Source organism: Vipera ursinii (assembly GCF_947247035.1).
Source record: "Vipera ursinii genome assembly, chromosome: 3".
NCBI classification, from domain to species: Eukaryota; Metazoa; Chordata; class Lepidosauria; order Squamata; family Viperidae; genus Vipera; species Vipera ursinii.
Window position 1 is genome coordinate 42474982 of NC_139516.1, and position 21335 is coordinate 42496316.

Consider the following 21335-nt stretch of genomic DNA (forward strand, 5'->3'; position numbering starts at 1 on the left):
ATTATCTAAACCTACTTTTTTTAAAAAAAAAATTCTGACTGAATATTAGTACATTTAGAGTGATAATAAAGGTTAATGTGAAAAGCTAGAGGCTGAAGAAAAAAAGGCTTGTCTGCAACTTTCTGAGTATGGTTGATTTTTACTAAGGAGAAACATTAAAAGGACTGAAGAAATGGACTGGTTAGGAAATCTTCTGTAAGAAGACCACAAATGAGGTTTGATGAAACAAGATCTTCTCATAAACATACAAGGGGAACCATAAATGCTCCAGTCACAGTCAGTTAGGAACAAGCAACTGCTAGGAGAAAAAAAAATCTGCAAAAAGGTAGGTCTCCAATGTTCACACCCAACAAGCATGCTAGAAATATCTATTCCAAATGTAATATCTCAGAATCACACGGTGGAATTTTTGAAAAGTTTCATTTCTTATTAAGGAAACTTAATAGGAGTTCCATAAATGATGCTGATCCAATGATGGTAAATACCAGAAGCGAAACCATGAGGAACAGAGGGAAGAGGGTGTAATGAATATGAAAAAAGTTACAATTGTAGACAATTTAAGAATCACGTGATCTTTGATATTAGAATAAATTTTCATATTGGAAATGTATATCATTGGAATGATATTCCTAGACCACATCAGTAAAGACAAAGAACAGAGGTATCCCTGAGATTAACCAGTGTTGTTGTTGTTGTTGTTAGCTGCGAAGTCGTGTCCGACCCATCGCGACCCTATGGACAACATTCCTCCAGGCCTTCCTGTCCTCTACCATCTTCTGGAGTCCATTTAAGCTCACGCCTACTGCTTCAGTGACTCCATCCAGCCACCTCATTCTCTGTCGTCCCCTTCTTCTATTGCCCTCGATCTTTCCCAGCATTAGACTCTTCTCCAGTGAGTCCTTCCTTCTCATTAGGTGGCCAAAGTATTTGAGTTTTAGCTTCAGGATCTGGCCTTCTAAAGAGCAGTCGGGATTGATCTCCTCTAGGACTGACCGGTTTGATCGCTTTGCAGTCCAAGGGGCTCGCAGGAGTCTTCTCCAGCACCATAGTTCAAAGGCCTCAATTCTTTGGCGCTCAGCCTTTCTTATGGTCCAACTTTCACAGCCATACATTGCAACTGGGAAGACCATAGCCTTGACTATACGCACTTTTGTTGACAGGGTGATGTCTCTGCTTTTTAGTGTGCTGTCTAGATTTGCCATGGCTTTCCTCCCCAGGAGCAAGCGTCTTTTAATTTCTTGGCTGCAGTCCCCATCTGCAGTGATCTTGGAGCCCAGGAAAATAAAATCTGTCACTACCTCCATTTCTTCCCCATCTATTTGCCAGGAATTGAGAGGGCCAGATGCCATGATCTTGGTTTTCTTAATGTTAAGTTTCAACCCAAGTTTTGCACTCTCCTTCTTCACCCGCAACAAGAGGCTCTTTAGTTCTTCTTCACTTTCTGCCATTAGAGTGGTATCATCTGCGTATCTTAGGTTGTTGATATTTCTTCCGGCAATCTTAATTCCAACTTTTGATTCATCTAGCCCTGCCTTTCTCATGATGTGCTCTGCATATAAGTTAAATAGGCAGGGCGACAGTATACAGCCTTGCCGGACTCCTTTCCCAATTTTGAACCAATCAGTGGTTCCATGTCCAGTTCTCACTGTTGCTTCTTGACCCGCATATAGGTTTCTCAAGAGACAAATAAGATGGTCTGGTACTCCCATCTCTTTAAGAACTTGCCACAGTTTGTTATGATCCACACAATCAAAGGCTTTAGCATAGTCAATGAAGCAGAAGTAGATGTTTTTCTGGAATTCCCTAGCTTTCTCCATTAACCAGTGAGGCATAGCCAATTTCAACCTGCAAAACTGCTGTTTCTTTTTCTTTCTTTCTTTCTTTCTTTCTTTCTTTCTTTCTTTCTTTCTTTCTTTCTTTCTTTTTTCTTCCTTTCTTCCTTTCTTCCTTTCTTCCATCCTTCCTTTCATTTATTTATCTATCTATCCTCTCTTTTTAGAATTTAAGAATCTCACTAAAAACCCTCCCCTGCATTGAACTTAAAGTTATAGTTCAGGCTCTCTGAAGAAGAAAGTCGAGTTTTGATTTTTAATGGGAGTATTTTCCCCCACCTACCTCTGTGTTTTGAAAGTTGTGAGGCTGAGAAAGCTGATAATATATTCCATTAGCCAACCAAATGAACATGGCACAAAGGACACACAGTGGAAGAAGTCTTTATTTACATTTATTTTTTTCTTCTCTGTATTGCAATAAAGTGATTGATTATCCCAGGAAGGAAGGAAAAAGTTATGTTTAGACTGTATGTGAAGACAACTCTGCCCTCTAGTGGCTGTTGAAAAAATAAAACTATTAAAAGTCATCTTTTTTTAACCAATTAAAACTGATTAGCTAACAAAGTATGAATATAGTATTAAATACTAAATTGTTTTGTGAATGTTTAGTACTGAAAACTATTTATTTTGTATCATACTAGTTTTGAAGAATCAACCTCAAATTAAACAGTTAATTAATTAACAACATAACTTCAGATTAAATTAAATTTCAAATATGAGGAGGAAGATGCGTTGGATATGTTTGCTGCCTTGAGTTATTTGTAAAAAAATAAATAAAAATGTATTGCCCAATTAGGAAAAGTATATGAGTCAAATTATGACAAGCGCATAAGATATGATTTAGGGCTATACTGTATGCTTGGAACCATGTCTTCTACAACGTGATCATGAAAATGGGCTACTTCTATGTGTAATATGGCATGCACATGTTATGTGAACCCTGATACTCATCATTACCAAATGTGATATGGTTTTAGTGCTTTATTATTTGTGTGTTGGATGGAGCTATTAAAACAAAGTCATTTTGTTGGCTGCATGATTTAAGGTCCAGCTATTTTTTTATATTTGTAGCACATACACACATACCTCCCCTCTTGACTTTTCTAACCCCCCCCCCCGAAGATATCCTTGGCCAGGACCAGAGAATACACGTGATTACATTTACTACTTAATTTACAGTTTGTATCATTCATTCCCATAATAATTTTCCCCTTCTATATTACAATTTGGAAGGAGGTTGCGTTTGTGGGTTGAAGATTAGTGCAATCTGGAACCCCAGATTCTACACTTTAATGATAGCATGTTGTGCAAACCAGTCACTGTGGCTACTGTAGTAGTTATAACAAATTTCTTTCATGTAATCTTTATCTGGTGGGGTGACTGTTCTAGGTACAAATGCTCTCCCATCAGTTTTCTTTTTTCCTAAGAACAGTGCAATTTATTTGTTTATTTAAAACAATTATTATAGTCCCTCATATCAAACTTTGGGTGGCTCCCAATCAACTAAATTGATTTCCATTTCATCCAGAAACATACACCTGGGATATTTATTTGCTTCTGCTGACCAAAGATAAGCCTTTTATTTGCATGGTGACAAAGTTCAAAACTCATAATGGCTCTTTGATCAATGCAAAGCAAGGTTGCACAGTTGCTTTCTTTTTTTTAAAGTAACACAATGCCTAACGACAATATTGTTAGCACATAATACACATTAGTTTGGAAGCAGGGCTGTGTGCTTCTATTGTACATGGGTACCAGGTTTGTCTATATGTTTATGGAGATAGTGATTTATAGCAGCACAGTATAATAATAATAATAATAATAATAATAATAATAATAATAATAATAATAATAATAATAATAATAATAATAATAATAATATAATGTTGGAAGGGACCTTGGAGGTCACCCCCTGCTCAGGCAGGAAAGAGACAAATGGCTGTCCAGTCTCTTCTTAAAAACTTCCAGTGTTGGAGCATTCACCACTTCTGGAGGCAGGTTGTTCCACTGGTTAGTTGTTCTAACTGTCAGGAAATTTCTCCTTAGTTCTAGGTTGCTTTTCCCCTTGACTAGTTTCCATCCATTGCTTCTTGTCCTGCCTTCAGGTGCTTTGGAGAATAGCTTGACTCCCCCTTCTTTGTGGTAGCCCCTGAGATATTGGAACACTGCTATCATGTCTCCCTTAGTCCTTCTCTTCATTAAAGTAGACCTACCCAATTCCAGCAACTGTTCCTTATATGTTTTAGCCTCCAGTCCCCTGATCGTCTTTGTTCCTCTTCTCTGTACTCTGAGAGACATCTCATTATTTTCACAGAGCTTCTCTTTCAAGTAAGAGAATGCAGGACTGAAATAGTACGAAATTAGTGATCTGGGAAATACTGATAATCTTGAAATGCAACCACATGGATGCTGAAATCTGGATAGAAATGGAAAATAAAATACCCTCTCCCTTTAAGCCTACCTGGTCCTGCTTGTATCTTGAAGATAGCTCCAGTCTATACAGTCTTCATATCAGTGGTGTAGATTCTCATGATGCTTAACACCAGGGCTTTTTTTTCTCATAGAACGCTCAGAACGGAGTTCCGGCACCTTTTTTGGATGGAACCTTGTAGGGTAGGCAAGGCAGGTTGTATGACATGTGTGAGTTCCGGCGCCTTTTTCTTTTACAAAAAAAGCACTGCTTAATACTCATGTTTCTTCTGAAATAATTACCTGATTGAAGCTACACATCACCTAGGATACATTATACTTACAAAGCTATTTGATTTATTTTACAAATTCTATTTTTTTCAAGGAACCTTGGACCTCTGGATTATCATTTGAAATGGCTCTCCTGTTCTTTGTCTTGGTCTTAAGTTTTATCCAGGCTGAATTTGAAAGCGGTGAGTATTTAAATAAGTATTAGAAAAATCAACTAAGTTAAACAAAAAGTAGGCATAGTTTGACCCTTTAGCACACACTGCGGGCTTTCAACCCGCAGACACCCATGACAGAGCAAATACACAACTAATGAGCAAGACAGACTTACTACATGCATATTTCATATATCATGATTAAAACACATTTAATCAAATCAAATAAATATTTTAGTCATAGGCCAGAATAATTTAAAACATTTGAGTTTAAATAGTTGAGCTTTGGTTCTTTCCATGTATGTGTATTTATTTAAAAAAATTACTATAATAGTAAAATCCAATACAAACTAAACTTAAAGGAAAAACAGAATATATATAATGTTCAACCTTCATCACAAGTATAAACAAATTTAGTGGCTCTCCTTTCCCCCTAAGGTTACAATTCCATTTCTTCTTGATTCCATATCCTGTCATCTATAATATTATGTTTAATATGTCTTATAAAAACCAAAATAAAATCTATTGCCCACAAGAAGCTGTCTTATTTCTACAATTAATTCCAAAGTCTTATTGTAAAAGTCTTCATCCTGTATCCCACTTTTATCTATAATATTTCTTACCTTTGTTATGCCTTCCAAAAACCAAAATTAAGCACATCACTGCATAAGTTAAGTGAATTGTGCAGTGTAATGGATTGTTGTAACGGCCTTGGTTGAAATGAGGGAAGAAATGATGCCTAGGAAATGATCAGATAAGGGGGACAGAAGCCCCCAGTGGTTTACAGTCAAAGAAAGAATCTTAGTAAGGACTCACCCTCAAGAATCAAGTAGAAAAAGTGGTAGCAGGAAGTTTGAACTTTCAGGCTTAATAAGATTTTGCTAATGCAGCCTTACAATAAAATAGCTTTAGGTCATATAGTTGAGTTTCTTGGAGTGTTGATATGCGGTGGTTAAACAAATCTGATTTTCCCAATTGTCTTTACTTGTTGAAAGCTGGCTGAGAAGTCTGCAAATCACAAGTATGACCACAAGACACAGCAACTGTTGTAAATGTGAGCCAGTTGCCAAACACCCAAATTACAATCACTTGACTACAGAGGTGGTGTGACAGTCGTAACTTCAAGCGGTAGGTTAGACTAGAAGTCCTCTGAGGTCACGTCCCAACTTATGATTCTATGTTCTGTAATCTAAGGATTCATAAGTCACTTTTTCCAAGGCCTTTGAACTTTTGAACTATCATTAAATGAACAATTATAAGTAAGAAAGTTAGACTAACTGTACATGGTCCCATAATGCTGAACACTTCCATTGTCCTAGAAAATTGAGACAATTAATCTCTCCAATTAATCCATTCAGCTCCCACTCCAGAGGGGAAAAAGGTTTCAATATTCCTATTATGCTGAATTTCTTGATAATAAAAAAATAGAAAATTTAGTTTTAGTTGCTTTATTCAGAAAACTGAAATCATAATAAAAAATTGCTTGAAATTCCACTTGAGTGTCACTGCTGGTAATGACCTATAAAGCTCTAAATGGCTTGGGTCTGGATTATCTAAGGGAACACCTGCTGCCGGCATCAACTTCCCATCGTCCTGTGCGCTCCCACAGGGAGGGCCTTCTTAGGGTACCGCCAGTTAAGGAATGCCGGCAGGTTATTCCCAGGGGAAGGGCATTCCCTGTGGGCGTGCCGGCCCTTTGGAACCAGCTTCCCATGGAGCTTAGGACCGCCCCCGACCTTCGCTCATTCTGTAGGGACTTGAAAACTTGGTTTTTTGAGTTGTCTGGCCCAGACTGAGGGGTTTTAATTATTTAATTAATGGGGTTTTAGTTTTCAGGGATTAATTTAATCTTAGTTTTAATCGTTTTTAATTGTATATGATGTATTTTAACTTTTAATTTTCCCTGTAAACCGCCCTGAGTCCTATGGGAATAGGGCGGTATATAAATTTAAATATAAATAAATAAATATAAATAAAATAAGACTTGCATATTTTTTCTTTTATTAATAGTCCTCACCCCTATTTTTAATGGATCATTAATATGCTACAAGGTTAGAAAACAAAAACAATATATTTTCCTTGAAAAGTTACGATTTGAAATCATTAGCTACAATTCTTCTTATACATATTCTTACTGAAAAAATAGGCATATATACATATTAAAAAGAAATGTTCATATATGTTTTTATTAAAGTTCTATTAAAGGGAAATCAGTAGAAGTTAAATTCTTTGTTTTTTATTTTTATTTATTTATTACATTTGTTTGCCACCCATCTCACCACAAGGTGATTCTGGGAGGCTTACAGCCTTAAAATGAAACCATAAACTTGTGTATATTTATATGTATATTTATATATTTATATGTTCATCAAGTGATAAATTTCAGTATTTTCAATACAGTGAAAGCTAATACATCAGTTCATGTTTCTTGCTTTGTCCACATGCCTGATACTTGTCAGATGTGTTGAGGCCTTTCTTCTTAGAACATAGAACATAAAGAACATAGAATGACAGAGTTGGAAGGGATCTTGCATGTTTTCTAGTCGAACCTTCTGCTCAAGAAGAGACCTTATACCATTTCAGACAAATGAGCGTCCAGGCTCTTCTTAAAAGCCCCCAGTAATGGGGCACCTACAAATTCTGAAGGCAAGCTATTCCACTGGTTGATTGTTCTCACTGTTAGGAAATTTCTCCTTAGTTCTAGGTTGCTTCTCTCTTTGATTAGATTCTTGCTAAATGTAGTGTATATGACAGTTTAAGAAATGGTTCTGAAAAGACTTCCGGTGGCGGCACGCCGCCGGAGACAGCCTTTTCGGGCAGCCCGTGGCTCAGCTGTGTTGTTTTCACCCGAAACAGCGCCGATCAGCTGTTCAGGTGGATTGGAAGCCCCCTCCTCGGGAGAAGAGGAGGGGGTGAGGCCCCAGGTAGGGGTTGAGTTCTCCGGGGCCGCCTGAGCTTAAAGCTTGGGCGGCTGAAGGATTGAACAACCCCGTAGCCTGGGTTGCTCCCAGCTGTTCAGCGTCTCTGCTCTGGGATTTTTGGAGCGGAGCCAGGCGTTTGTGACCACCCCTGCCAGAAGGAAAGACCATGGAATAAAAGGAGCAGGCAGAGCGGTACAGGAGGATAAGGTGAAGAGGACTTTTATTTTTACTCTCTAGCTTAATGGACTTTATAAACTTAAAGTGAAAGTGCGCAACAAGTGAAAGTAAAAAGATGGCGGCTAAACCTCCCTCAAAAACTCTTCGGAGTGCTGGAACTTCCCCGGTGCAACAGACATAGTTGCAAGCTTTGCTTCCTCCTGCTGCATTGACATCGAAGGATTTACAAGATGCTCTTGAAAAACAAGCCCAGGTAATTTTGGAATCACTGGGTGATAAATTGGCAAAGATGGAGGAGAAATTGGAGAAATTGGAGGAGAGAATAGAAGAGAGGATGGAAGAGAAGTTCAGTGCGATGAGGGTAGACATTTTGTCTACAGTGCATAGTGTGGCTGAATGTGTGCAAGATCTGGATGAAAAAGTGGAAGACCTGACTCAAAAGAATGCCATATTAGAAGTAAAGGTACTGGAGAATGAAGATTTAAGAGACAAAATGGACAGAGAACTGAGTCTTGTTCAATATCATCAGATGCAGTATGCTGTTAGAATCAGAGGCTTAAAAGAAAATATTAAGGAAGACCTAAAGCAGCTGATTTCTGAGGCTCTGGAAGCAGTATTGGGTCAGCCAGCATCTGAAATAAAGGGATGCATGGATAAAGTGTTTCGTGTAAATTCATGGATTGCTAGACAGAGAAAGCTACCTAGAGATGTGGTGGTTTATTTTGCAAAGAGGGAAACTAGAGATGAAGTTATTCAAGCTGCCTATGATACTAAAGTTGTGATTGCTGACCAAGAAGTTTTGGTTTTAAAAGAAATTCCTCCAAAGATTTTAAGGAGAAGGAAGGATTTTGCATTTCTTGTGCAGGAACTCAAACAACGTGATATAAGGTTCAGATGGGAGATTCCAGTTGGATTGGTGGCGATGCATGAAGGCAAAAGGTACCGTCTGGTTACTGTGACACAGGCGCATGATTTTTACAATAATGTTTTAAAAGCAACCCCACTACCACTTCTGGAAGCTGCAAAGGGATCTGGAGAAGGAAAACCTCAAGAGGCTGAAGCTGGACAGACAGAGGAGAATGGTGCTGGAGGAGATCAAGCTATAACTTCTTTGGCTGATCCTGGAGAGCAGAGGGTGACGCGTGACGCTTTAAAACGAGCAAAAAAAATAAAAGAACAAGATCAGCAGAAGTTTATGGAACTTTCAAAACGTACTTACAGCCAAGCAGTGGGAGGAGCACGGCCTAAAGGAGATAGTGGGCCTATTAAAGATGTGCTCCAACAGCTTTGGGATGACATGCATGGCGACTAAATTTTTAACTTGGAACGTTAATGGACTAAATTCACCACAGAAGAGGAAGAAAGTTTTTCAATATTTAAAACAATTCAAGATAGATGTTATATGTTTTCAAGAAACGCATATTAGGGTTATGGACCAAAAGTATTTATCGAACTCAAGGTTGGGCACGCAATTTGTTGCTTCTGCAATGAATAAGAAAAATGGAGTGGTTGTTTATGTTAAAAGTGCTTTAACAGCGGACTTAATTGAAGCAGATAAGCATGGAAGATACGTTATGATAGAGTTGCTGTTAGAAGGTAAAAAGACGCTTTTAGTTGGATTATATGCTCCTAATCAACAACAAGCTGATTTTTTTAGTTTACTTCACACAAAGCTTACTCAGTTGGATTATAAATCGTTTATTTTTATGGAGGACTGGAATGGTGTTTTGGATGTACAGATGGACAAGGCTGGTTCTTTTAAGCGCGTTCCAAGTCATGCTAGACTGCCTAAATCCTTTTTTGAAATGAAGGATGATTTGGAACTGCGAGATATTTGGCGTGATATACATTTGCATGAAAAGGATTATACTTTTTTTTCTGACAGACATCAATCTTTTTCCAGGATTGATTTTATTTTGCTGACTAATAACTTTTTTTCTAGGATTAAGAAGGTGAAGATATGTGCAAGAACTATTTCTGATCACAGCCCAGTTTGGCTAGAGATTAATAAGGAGAATAGAGATAGGCGCTTGTGGCGCGTAAATGAGAATTTGTTTAGAAATCAGAGAAATGTGGAAGAATGTAAACAGCGGATGAAGGATTTTTTTGAAATTAATATGAATAAGGATACTTCTATGGACATGGTTTGGGATGCTAGCAAGGCCTATATGAGAGGGGTGTTAATATATATGAATAATAAACACAGACGTACTTTGGAAGCCAGGAGGAAAGAATTGGAGAATGAAATTAAAAAGGCTTTGATTTTGAATCCAGCGGATGTGAAGACTAAGGAGGTTATTAAGCTATTAAGAGGACAATTTGATAAATTAATGGCTGATCAAGTGGCAACCAATTTGCGGTTTGCCAGGCACAACACCTTTTGCAATGCTAATAAGCCAGGTAGATGGCTAGCTTATAGACTGAGGAAAAAGCAAAGGGCTTCTAATATAGATAAAATTGAGCATAAGGGAAGGGTTGTGTTTCAACAGGATCTTATTAAGGAAGCTTTTGTGGATTTTTATTCTAAATTATATACGAAGGAGAAGATTAATGAAAAAGACATTGATGTATATTTGGAGAATGCTAGCATCCCGGTTCTTACGCAAGCACAAAAAGAGGGGATTAATCAATTGATAACAGAAGAAGAAATTCTTATAGCAATTAAGGAATTGAAGGTGGATAAAGCGCCAGGTACGGATGGTTTGACTGCGGCTTATTACAAAAATCTACAATTAGAGATGATAAAACCGTTAAAGGAACTGTTCCAGACAATCCAGACAATTCTCCGTCTTGGAGAACTGCTTTTATTTCTTTGATTCCGAAGGAAGACCAAGATGCTACTCAAGTTAAAAATTATAGACCGATATCACTTTTAAATACAGACTACAAGATATTTGCTAAGGTGTTGGCTAATAGACTGATGAGGGTTCTGCAACAGGTAATTCATGGGGACCAAACGGGGTTTATTAGTGGTAGGCAAATGAAAAATAATGTGAGGCATATAGCTGATGTGTTAGAGTTTTTGGAAAGGAACAACCAGATCCCTGCGGCGCTAATTTTTTTAGATGCTGAAAAAGCTTTTGATCAATTGAATTGGCAATTTTTGATGAAAGTTTTAGATAAAATGAATTTTGGGGATAATTTTTTGCAACCAATTAGGGCATTATATCAAAAACAAACTGCCCGAATAATAGTTAATAACAGCCTGACAGAAGCATGTAATATTGAGAAGGGCACAAGGCAAGGGTGTCCGTTATCGCCCTTGTTATTTGTGTTAACATTGGAGATATTATTGGTTAAAATACGGAATTCGGAAAAAATTAAGGGTATACAAATTAGAGATCAGGATTATAGATTGAGAGCGTTCGCAGACGATCTGGTTGTTACAGTGACCCAGCCGGAGAACTCTGTTGTGGACCTGATGGAGATAATAATACAATATGGGAAGGTTTCTGGATTTAAAGTTAATACACAAAAAACTAAAATCCTGGCCAAAAATATGACAGCTTCGCAAAAGGCTCTCTTAGAAGGATTAACTGGATTTGAGATTGTTAAAAGGGTCAAATATTTGGGGGTGCTTCTGTCGCCCTCTAATACAAAGTTATATAAAAATAAGTATGAAAAATTATGGGGGAAAATTCAAAAAGAAATGGAGAGCTGGGAAAAATTGCAATTGTCTTTGTTGGAGCGAATCGCAGCAGTGAAAATGAATGTCCTGCCTAAATTCTTATTTTTATTTCAAATGATAGCGGTTCTTAAGAAAGATTCTAATTTGGAGGAATGGCAGTGAGGTATCAATAAATTTGTTTGGGCAGGGAAAAGGCCGCGAGTTAAACTTAAGATTATGCAGGATACTCGTGAAAGAGGTGGTCTTAAAATGCCTAATTTTAAATTATATTATGAAGCTGCTGCGTTAGCAGGAATAAGTGATTGGATCAATTTGACACAAGAGAGATTATTAAATCTTGAGGGCCACGACTTGTTGTTTGGCTGGCATGCATATTTGTTGTATGATAAGAAGGTAGATAATGTGTTTAGAGTGCATATTTTAAGACAGGGATTGTTGAGAGTTTGGAAGAAGTACAGACATAAGCTAGATTGTAAGATACCATTGTGGGCAATCCCAAAACACGCAATAGAAAATATAAATGTTGGTTTTAAACATGATGTGACTACGTACAAGGAGATTTTAAGCTTGGAAAGAAATGTCTGGTGTTTGAAACCATATAGCCTCTTGCGAGATGAGAAGATTGTTCAAACTTGGTTTCAATATACTCAGCTACGGGCCAGGTGGAAAGAAGATCAGAAAAATGGTTTTACAATGACTGATGAAAATCTGATAAAGCAAATCAGAAATCAGGGTCCAGCACATATTAAACGGATATATCTTGCTTTGATAGAAATTGACTCAGAAACAGAACTTGTTAAAGATTGTATGATTAAATGGGCCCAAAACATCCAAGAAGTTATTACAATGGACACGTGGGAAAGGATTTGGGTGAGGAACGTAAAATTCACACAAGCTCAAAATTTAAGAGAGAACTTTTATAAAATGTTTTACAGATGGCATTTAGATCCTAAAAAGCTTGCAAGTATGTATCCGAACTATCAGCCTAAATGCTGGAGGTGTGGTGAAGAAGATGCAACATATTTTCATATTTGGTGGACTTGTAAAAAGGTTAAGGCTTTTTGGATAAAAATTTGGTGGAATATGCAGAAGATTTTTAAGCAAAGGATAAAGTTTTGTCCGCAACTTTTTTGTTGGGAATAATTACAGATGCTACGGTTGTGGACACTAAGCTGATGTTGAATTTAATTACGGCAGCAAGACTCTTAGTAGGTCAATATTGGAAGAAGGAGGAGCTGCCGACTATAGAAGAATGGACTTTAAAGGTTTCTGACCTGGCAGAGATGGCAAAGATCTCGGCTTATTTGAAAGATCACTCGCAAGAACGTTATGTTATGGATTGGAGAAAATGGATTGAGTATATCCAGAACAAATATGGGACTAAGAAGTTTCATGTAGCATTTGAATAAGTCTTCCTTTCTTTTCTCCTTTTTTTCTCTTTTTTTATATATTTTATATTAATAGTGTTTGTAGTTATCCTATATGAGCTAGAGAGAGATAGATTTTAGAGTTTATGGTTGTTAGCATATGGATGTTTATGATTGTTTTTTTTGGTTTTTTATACCTTGTACTTAGCTCTGGGAAGTCGGGGGGGGAGGGGAGGGGGGAGGGGTAGGGAGGGAGGGATAGGGGAGGGGTAGGGGGGATTGTTAAAGATAAAATGTATGATAAAACTTTTCAATAAAAAAAAAGAAATGGTTCTGAAAAATTGGAATGAACTGGACAACAACCTTCTAGTGGAAAAAGAATAACAGATATGCAAAGAATTCTGTTTTGTATAAGAAATAGACTTAGTGGCACCAATAGTCAAGAGCGTTTTTGCAATTAACTGTTTTCTTGGACCAGGGGGTTCTTCTTGGGGTCACCTAGGCCTTTGTTACCTTCTGTTTGGATCATGGTCACATGTTCAGCATGGCTGCCCTTGAAGACCTCTTTAAGTAAATTATTATGGGTATACTTCAGTTTGCCCATGTGACATCTCTACTTCATAGACTATACTGGTTACCAGTTGGTTTTCAGGTGCTATTCAAGGTGCTGGTAGTCACCCTCTTGTGAGATCCTGAAGACTTGTCATCTCTGTGTCTATTCCTGCTCTGAGGAACAGCAACGCAGAGAAATTTGTATGTCCCTAAACTTGTTAGCCATCAGAAGAACTCTAAAGACCTGGGTTTTCCAGGGAAGGGTAATTTGTTACCCCTTTCTTCTTAATTAATATTTTTATGGTTTTCTTCCTCTCTGTTCTGCTGTGGCATGGTATTTCTGTTTTTAATCTTTGCTCATGCTTCAGTTGCTTTGGTGATTGAAACAGTTTAAGGCTAAATAAATAAATATATTTTTACAGAATCTCCTGGGTTGGAATTCAGCCTTTAATAAAATCTGCGATTTGATGGCCATTACCATTATACTTGATCACTTCTACAGTAAGCGATAGGCAGCGATGCACAGTATTATATATTTATTTATTTATTTAGCGTATGGCTGGTCACACACAGAATTAAAAGCACTTCATATTTACAAGTTAGAACAGTTAAAACAATTTTTTTTAAAAAAGAAGCAATTATAAAACCTAAGAGGAAAACAGAAATAACATTTCAGAGTTTAGTATCGAGTTTGGAGAGCCAGTCAGTAGCTGCCGCTGTTACGCAGTATTATATAATGCACTTACATATTCCCATATTATTTCCTTTTCTCAGTTTCAGCCTCAAATGTCCTCTTTGGGCCAAAACAGATAACAGGATTGGTGGACGGTTCTGTGAGTATCAAATGCTTCTATCCTTCCAGTAGTGTGAATATTCATTCCAGGAAGTACTGGTGCAAGGAATCAACAAGACATTGTTATACCTTTATTTCATCTAATGGTTTTGTTGTCAAAGATTACAAAGACAGAGCCTCCATAACTGACTTTCCAGAGAATGGCATGTTCATCATAGAAATATCAGGCCTGAAGTTCAAAGACATGGGTCTATACAGATGTGGAGTTGGTTTAAATGACTATGGATTATCCTTTCAAGTCAAGCTAGAGGTTACTCAAGGTACTTTTTTTCTAATCCTCTAGATTTTCTTTAGGTAATGTATGAAGATTGCTAAATGTGGGCCTTCCCTAGGAGAAATATATTAGGCTTATTTATCCCATTTCTAAGAGAAATATATCAGATTTGTATAAATGAAAAGATCTTTTCTGTGGTCTCATCCCAACTTTATTTTCCAAAGCATTTTAAATAATTGTATTTTTATCTAGTTCACTGTTGTATTGTTCAGTTTCATTGCATTGTTATTTAATGTTTCATGTTACTTTGAATTATACTATAGATTGAAATGCACATATATTAACCTTTTAAAAATAAATGCACATCTTAAAATTTCTTAAAATAAATACACTTTGTGAATATAATTATCTGAATGTAAATGTTTCCTCCTTTAATAAAAATGTACATATTTACAGTTTAATTCTAAGAAGACATTCTCTGAAAGAGCTGCATGACAAAATTGGTGGATGGGGAAAGAATTGCAGCTCAGTATAAACTATAGTGGGTAGAGAGTACAAATGCCTTCAGGTTTACAGTTGCTTGCTACGTTTTGTTATGCAAAAAAAAAAAGACATTGAAATTTGAAGTCTTTCAGTGATTTTTTTTCCATACCACAACTGGGCACTAGGGGGGGGGAAACACCACAAAATGTTATTGTAGTCTGAGATACAATGTTAATATATAGTTGCAGATGAAAAATAATTTGTTTATTCCTCCACGAGTGTATTTTATTTATTACTGCGCTATAAGATAGCATAATGACATTATACGACATGGGATCTGACATCAGCACACAGTGCCAAACCAGGATCAAGAATTGCACACATATATCTGTTCCTTCATATGCACATTTACATGCATGCCATACCATATCCATGTAAACCAGGGGTCTTCAAACTCGGTCCTTTTATGACTCATGGACTTCAACTCCCAGAATTCCTCAGCCAGGCACACTGAAGAATTCAAGGGCCAGCTTGAAGACCCCTGATATAAACATTTACTAATGAAAGCATCATTCTTTCTCTCCCACCCCTAACAATGAGTCATAGTGTGCTTCTATTTCTAGCAACAAGGACCCATGTTTGTTTTGTTTCCTGTTAGTAATTACAGCAGGAAGACAAGAGTCCATGGTCAGCTGGCCAGGGAGAAAAGTGGGCAAATTCTTTGCTTTTGGAACAGCACAAGATCCAGAAGCAGATCCCTCATGTTAAGAAAATGAGCTCAACTTTTAGGGTACCAAGCTAGACACAGTTTATCAGGGTCATCAGAATTTTGACCAATTGATGGTTGATGGTTTATTAAGCTACTTTTGATACCACTTATTTGTTAGAGGAGGAGTTGTAGCTAAAATGCTAATATAAAATAAATAACTAGTAGTCAAAATGCTAATCTAAACCATTGTGTGATACTGCAAGACAACTTGAGACAGCATAAGGGAAGGCAGAATAAATGCATCTAATGATTTGTCATTACTTTACTGCAGATCCAGTACTACCTGAGGAAGCTCAACTTTATTATGCTGAGCAGCAAAAAACAGTGATCATGACCTGTGACTTTGGTGCTCAGTATGCAAGTTACAGGAAGTATCTATGCAAGATGGCAAAGACCAACTGTTACAATGTGATTGATACATATGGAAATGTGGAATCATCCTACATAGGAAGAGTTCTGTTGACCAATCTTGCTACAAGTGGATCTTTCAGTATCATTATGAGTCAGTTAAAGAAAAAAGATTCAGGTTTATATCTTTGTGGAGTAGGGAATTATGGAGCAGAGGGAGAATCCAAACAACTAGATCTACATGTCTATGAAAGTAAGTGAACGAGCTCTTGGATTCCAAAGCTGTCTCTACAAATACATAACTAATCAAGAAAACAATTATAATAACATGTTATAATGTTATGTACTATATTTCTATCTGTAGATGGATTGGCACCTAAACAACAGTCAGTGGTAAATGGAGTCCAGGGTGGTTCTGTGACTGTTGCATGTCATTATGATCCAAAAGAAAATAATACATTGAAATATTGGTGCAAGTGGAAACAACGTGGATGTACTGATTTAATAACCAGTTATGGATATGTGCAGGATTCCTATGAGGGGAGAATTGTGATGCATGATGATCCAGAAAATGGCACATTCACTATCATACTGAACCAACTGCAGATGGATGACATAGGTTACTACTGGTGTATGACTGATGGAAAAATGGAAAGGAAGTCCTCAGTAGAGGTGAAGATTGTAGAAGGTACTGCCCTGATGTAATTATCTTAGGGATGTCTTTTCCCTTATTTGATGCATCTGGCAAAAATGAACCTAAGCCATCTCAGTCCTTCTCTTGGTTTTAAATAAGGTATATTTACAGAGAAATGCTATTCCACACGATTAATATCCAGTATATACGGCCACCTGCTTAGACAGCTAATTTAAAAAAAAACCAGAAAATTAAATCATATTGCACCAAAACCAGTTTACACATTCGGACAATAAAAATGGGCTCACATAAGTTTAGGGGGTACCAGGGGTAGGCAACCATGGCTCTTTTATGACTTTGTGGACTTCAACTCCCAGAATTCTGGGAATTGAAGTCCACGAGTTATAAAAGAGCCAAGGTTGCCTACCCCTGGTTTAAGGGAAGAGCCATGTCCTTAAAGCCTTTTGAAAGGCAGGCTAGCTTGGGCCATCTGAATCTCTGGGGAGACCCAGACGGAATGTCAGAATAGATAGAACAGAACAAACTAGTAGAAATAATATGGAAATGGTAAGCAGGAGGATGGGTAAGAAGTAACTCTTGTCCACCCTGCTGCTATCCAAACCAAAAAATTCTATTAGCTGCTGTTTGATTGGAAAGCATCATTCCCCACTGTTCATGATTTTGATTCATTTCAAACTCAGCATTTCAAGATTTTTATTATTTATTTATTTATTTATTTATTTATTTATTTATTGAACTTATATACCGCCCTTCTCCCATAGGACTCAGGGCGGTTCACAAGGGAATTAAAAATAACACTACAATACAAAAAAGTTAATAACAATTAAAATAATTAAATTATCCTTGAGTAAAATATAAAACCCCTGTAACTCTAATTAAAACCCAATTACAATAAGTTAAAAAATAAAAAATAAAATAAAAAATAAAAAAATAAATTTATTAAATATTCTATATAAATAAAATTCATGTATAATATTTATAACTAGCTTGCAGTACCTTTAAATTCTGATTAATTTTGGTAGGGAGATAGAAACAGAAATTTAATTTTGCTGTGGACATACTGGGTACCAAAAGACAGCAGTTCTTAAATCTATATCGCCATTCGTCCACTGGGTACCTTTCAGGTGGGTTGGGAATATATTTTTTTGGAATCATAGATGTCCATAAATATGTCTCTAAGTTACTATGTTAGTCTGAAGAACAGTAGACAAAGTCTTACCCAGCATACCTCAGTGTCAGCACAATAATTTCCAACTCTAAATTTCTACATGTTTGATCAGGATGCATCCATAACCCAAATATTTTTCCCATTTATTTTCATTTTTTAAAAAAAATCAAGAAGAAAAGTATAAAAAGAGCACCCCTGCTTTCCTCCCCTCCCCCAGAAAGTGACCTCCCAAGCGACCTCATGGCAAGCACAAATAATTCCACAATCTCTTCACTTCCATTTAGCTAACAAATGTAAAACTTTTTATCTCATAACCCCTATATTAACAATAAGCAAATCAAATAAGTAATGCTATTCTTCAATTCAATTACCAGCACAAGATCCAAATAAAGTTCTAAGATTTTAACATAATTAACATATATAATACTACACAATACTGAGCTCAACTCTTAAGTATAACAAAATCCTATTTAAAAGGCATAGTGTCTGAATATTCTAAAAAAATTACTCTAATTTAACATGACAAAGAAAGATTTCTCCAAAACTCAAGCTCTAATATACAACTTTTCAAATACCAGCTTATTCTGTTCAAATATATATTTCATGGATCTACTCTAACCCATATCCACATTTCAGCATTTCAGAAATGTGCAGCTTTTTCTTTGACTTCATATTATCTTTTGTTGTTCTTTCTAAAAATCTTAATAAAATTATTACGAAAAGGACTACATAAAGGAAAAAGGAAAAAGACTTTCACTTCATGTCAAATGTAAGCAAATCCACATTTTCTAATTAAGGTATCAGTAAATCCAAAAAGAACCACCCAAAGTAACAACATATTCCATTTTATCCCTGATAAAATTAACTGACTTAATGGATCTTCTTCCTTCTATAATGCACCATCTTTCTAATCCATTTAGATGATTGTTGATTCTTGTTACAAATTTCTTTACCACTTTAAACAGTGTCATTTGTAAATCCAACAAAGGGAAATTAATCCAGTCTTCTGGGATTATTATTTTTATTTCTTTTTTAATTTTTAAAACCTCATTCTGTTTTCTCTTTATATCTGGTGACAAATTTTTGATCAGAATATCATTCCTATTTTCCTCAAGTAAATTGTTGCATATCTTGTTCTGTAACATCTTCACTTGGGAACAAACTTTTTGAAGAAGACAATTAACTGGCTAACTGGAGATTTAAATCAAGGTTTCACAACACTTTACTATATCAAAATGCATTGTGCAAAACTTATCATGTATGTGGTTGTCTACATTAATAGCTAAGGTTGTCCTATGAAAGATTCATGGGAACTAGCACTGTTAAATTAGTTAATTGCCTAATTCAAGTATGACAGTTACCCATTTAATTGTGTGCCAAGGAAAGGCCAACTAGATTTCTGCTTGCATTATAGCTAGGTAGATCTAATAGAGAAGAAATCTGTATTATATAGACCACATAGTCAAACATTTTGGTGATGCTAAAAATCAAGCACTCTGTTTTCAAGTGTGTGTGAGGAGAATTATTATCCATTTTTTCTTTCTTTTGACACAGGGCAACCTACATTACTGACAAAGAAAGAAGTCCGTGCTGTTGCGGGCTCCCCTCTAACTATATCATGTTCTTATCCATGCAAATATTTTACATACAAGAAATATTGGTGCAAATGGAAGAACACTGAATGTAAACTTCTCATCTCATCTGAACAAAACCAGACCGGCGTGGTAGTTAGTTGTGACAAAGATAATGGAATTTTATCTTTGAACTTTGACCAGGTGACACCCATAGACCAAGGATGGTATTGGTGTGGTATCAAACGTGGGCAGCAATATGGTGAAACAGTTGCATTGCATTTGCAAATACAAGGAGGTGAGTCTAATCAGTAGGGAACCAAATTGGATTATACCCATTCCAATTTTCACTATACTTAGTTAAACTCACGTCTTGGAAGTCATTTCTTGGCCATCAACATAGAACACTTCCTTCTTTCAGAATTATTTTCTCAGCTTCCCAATCTAACTGTAGCACTGGTATTTCCTAGTGGTGTCCATTTAAGTATTAACCAAGGCCAAATCTGCTTAATTTTTTAAGATTGGCCAAGGTTGTCTGGTGCTGCCACCTAGCTGGGCAGGTTTAAATAGATTATCTATTAGTCATATTATGATGCTACAATCCCTGATGATTCCCCAGGCAATTACTGAATTAGCTAAAGTATTACAGAAAAGATTAGTACAAGGTATGACCACAATTAGTCTCTGAACTTGACTTTCTGTGTGGATATAAGAAAAATACTAGATGTTTCAAGCATAGTTAAATTTTTGCATTTAAAAAATCTTTATTTTTCTTACACTGAAATAAAGGGAGTTATTATAGAAAATGTTTTCGCAAGAGCTAGATGTGTTAAATCAGCAAAAGCCATTAGATCAGTGCATTGGATCTCTCAGGTAGTGGAACAAGGGTTTGATCTAGTTCATACACATCAGCCTCTTACCTCTGCCTGCACAGTTATTAGCAATGGATCTCCCAGTCAGTTGCCCAGAATGGCTACATGAGGGACTTGTCTGAGGAAGCCAGGATGAAGACATCTCATGAATTCAGCCAGCTTTCTTTTCATGAATTGCTGAAAAGAGGGCCCAGAGAGAGATAGGCTTCTGGAAACTTTCTCAGAATGAGGCATCGGCCTGGAAAAAAAGTGACATCAGACATCAGTGATAAGAATTGTTGTGCAGTGGTCTCCTTGTGCTACCAAGCAATTGCACAGACAAGGAAGGGTATTGAGAGCAGTAAAAGTCACACAGTAACCACAAGAGTACACTGAGTTGTAAAAGCAAAAAGTAGTTTACTTTTGAGGTGGTGTAAAAACAAAAATGCACAGTCAAAAATAAACAGTCCAGGTCATACACAATAGTAACAGTCCAAGTAGCAATCCAAATACAAAGTCTTCTTACCGATCCAGAGGTCAATACACAGTTGTACAGGTTTATCACAGTAGTAAACCAACAGTACAGCAAAACAGAGCAAAAACAGTAATAGTAGAGAGCAGTGAATTCAGAGAGTGATACACTGCTGCAAAAAGTCTTATAGTACCCATCATTTAATGTAAGATTTCTCAGTTTGCCATCCATTCAGATGCATGTAATGAAGTGGTCTCTCATCCATGAAAATGTATACCATGTATTCCCTTTAGGCTTTAAGCAGACACAGTAATTTATTACTATTTTAATCATATGAAATCAACTTAATGTCTAACATACTATGCTTAGGCTCTTCTTACAAAAGGTTTTGGTTCCTGAACATTCACTACAAATTACTTTCCATATTGCAGGACAAGACAGTTTTCCTTATGGGGCCTTTAGTAAAGTTAGTGGGATGCATTAATTTTTGCAAAGAAAAAGAAATGCAAATAGGAAATCATGATTAAAAAAGAAAAAAGAATATTTCATCACTGATTGAATTTGTATACCGTATTTTCCGGCGTATAAGACGACTGGGCGTATAAGACGACCCCCTACATTT

General features: G+C 36.6%; 1 protein-coding gene across 2 annotated transcripts in view; it reads left to right on the forward strand.

The window, feature by feature from the left end:
* Positions 1 to 21335, forward strand: part of PIGR (polymeric immunoglobulin receptor) — a 48999-nt gene that overhangs the window by 18387 nt on the left and 9277 nt on the right. For both annotated transcript variants that reach the window (XM_083359260.1, XM_083359259.1), the window contains 5 exons: positions 4627 to 4714; positions 14104 to 14442; positions 15920 to 16249; positions 16361 to 16684; positions 19374 to 19688. In XM_083359260.1, coding sequence (XP_083215386.1) covers positions 4657 to 4714; positions 14104 to 14442; positions 15920 to 16249; positions 16361 to 16684; positions 19374 to 19688 — 1366 coding nt within the window. In that variant the 5' untranslated portion in view covers positions 4627 to 4656. The remainder of the gene's footprint in view (positions 1 to 4626; positions 4715 to 14103; positions 14443 to 15919; positions 16250 to 16360; positions 16685 to 19373; positions 19689 to 21335) is intronic.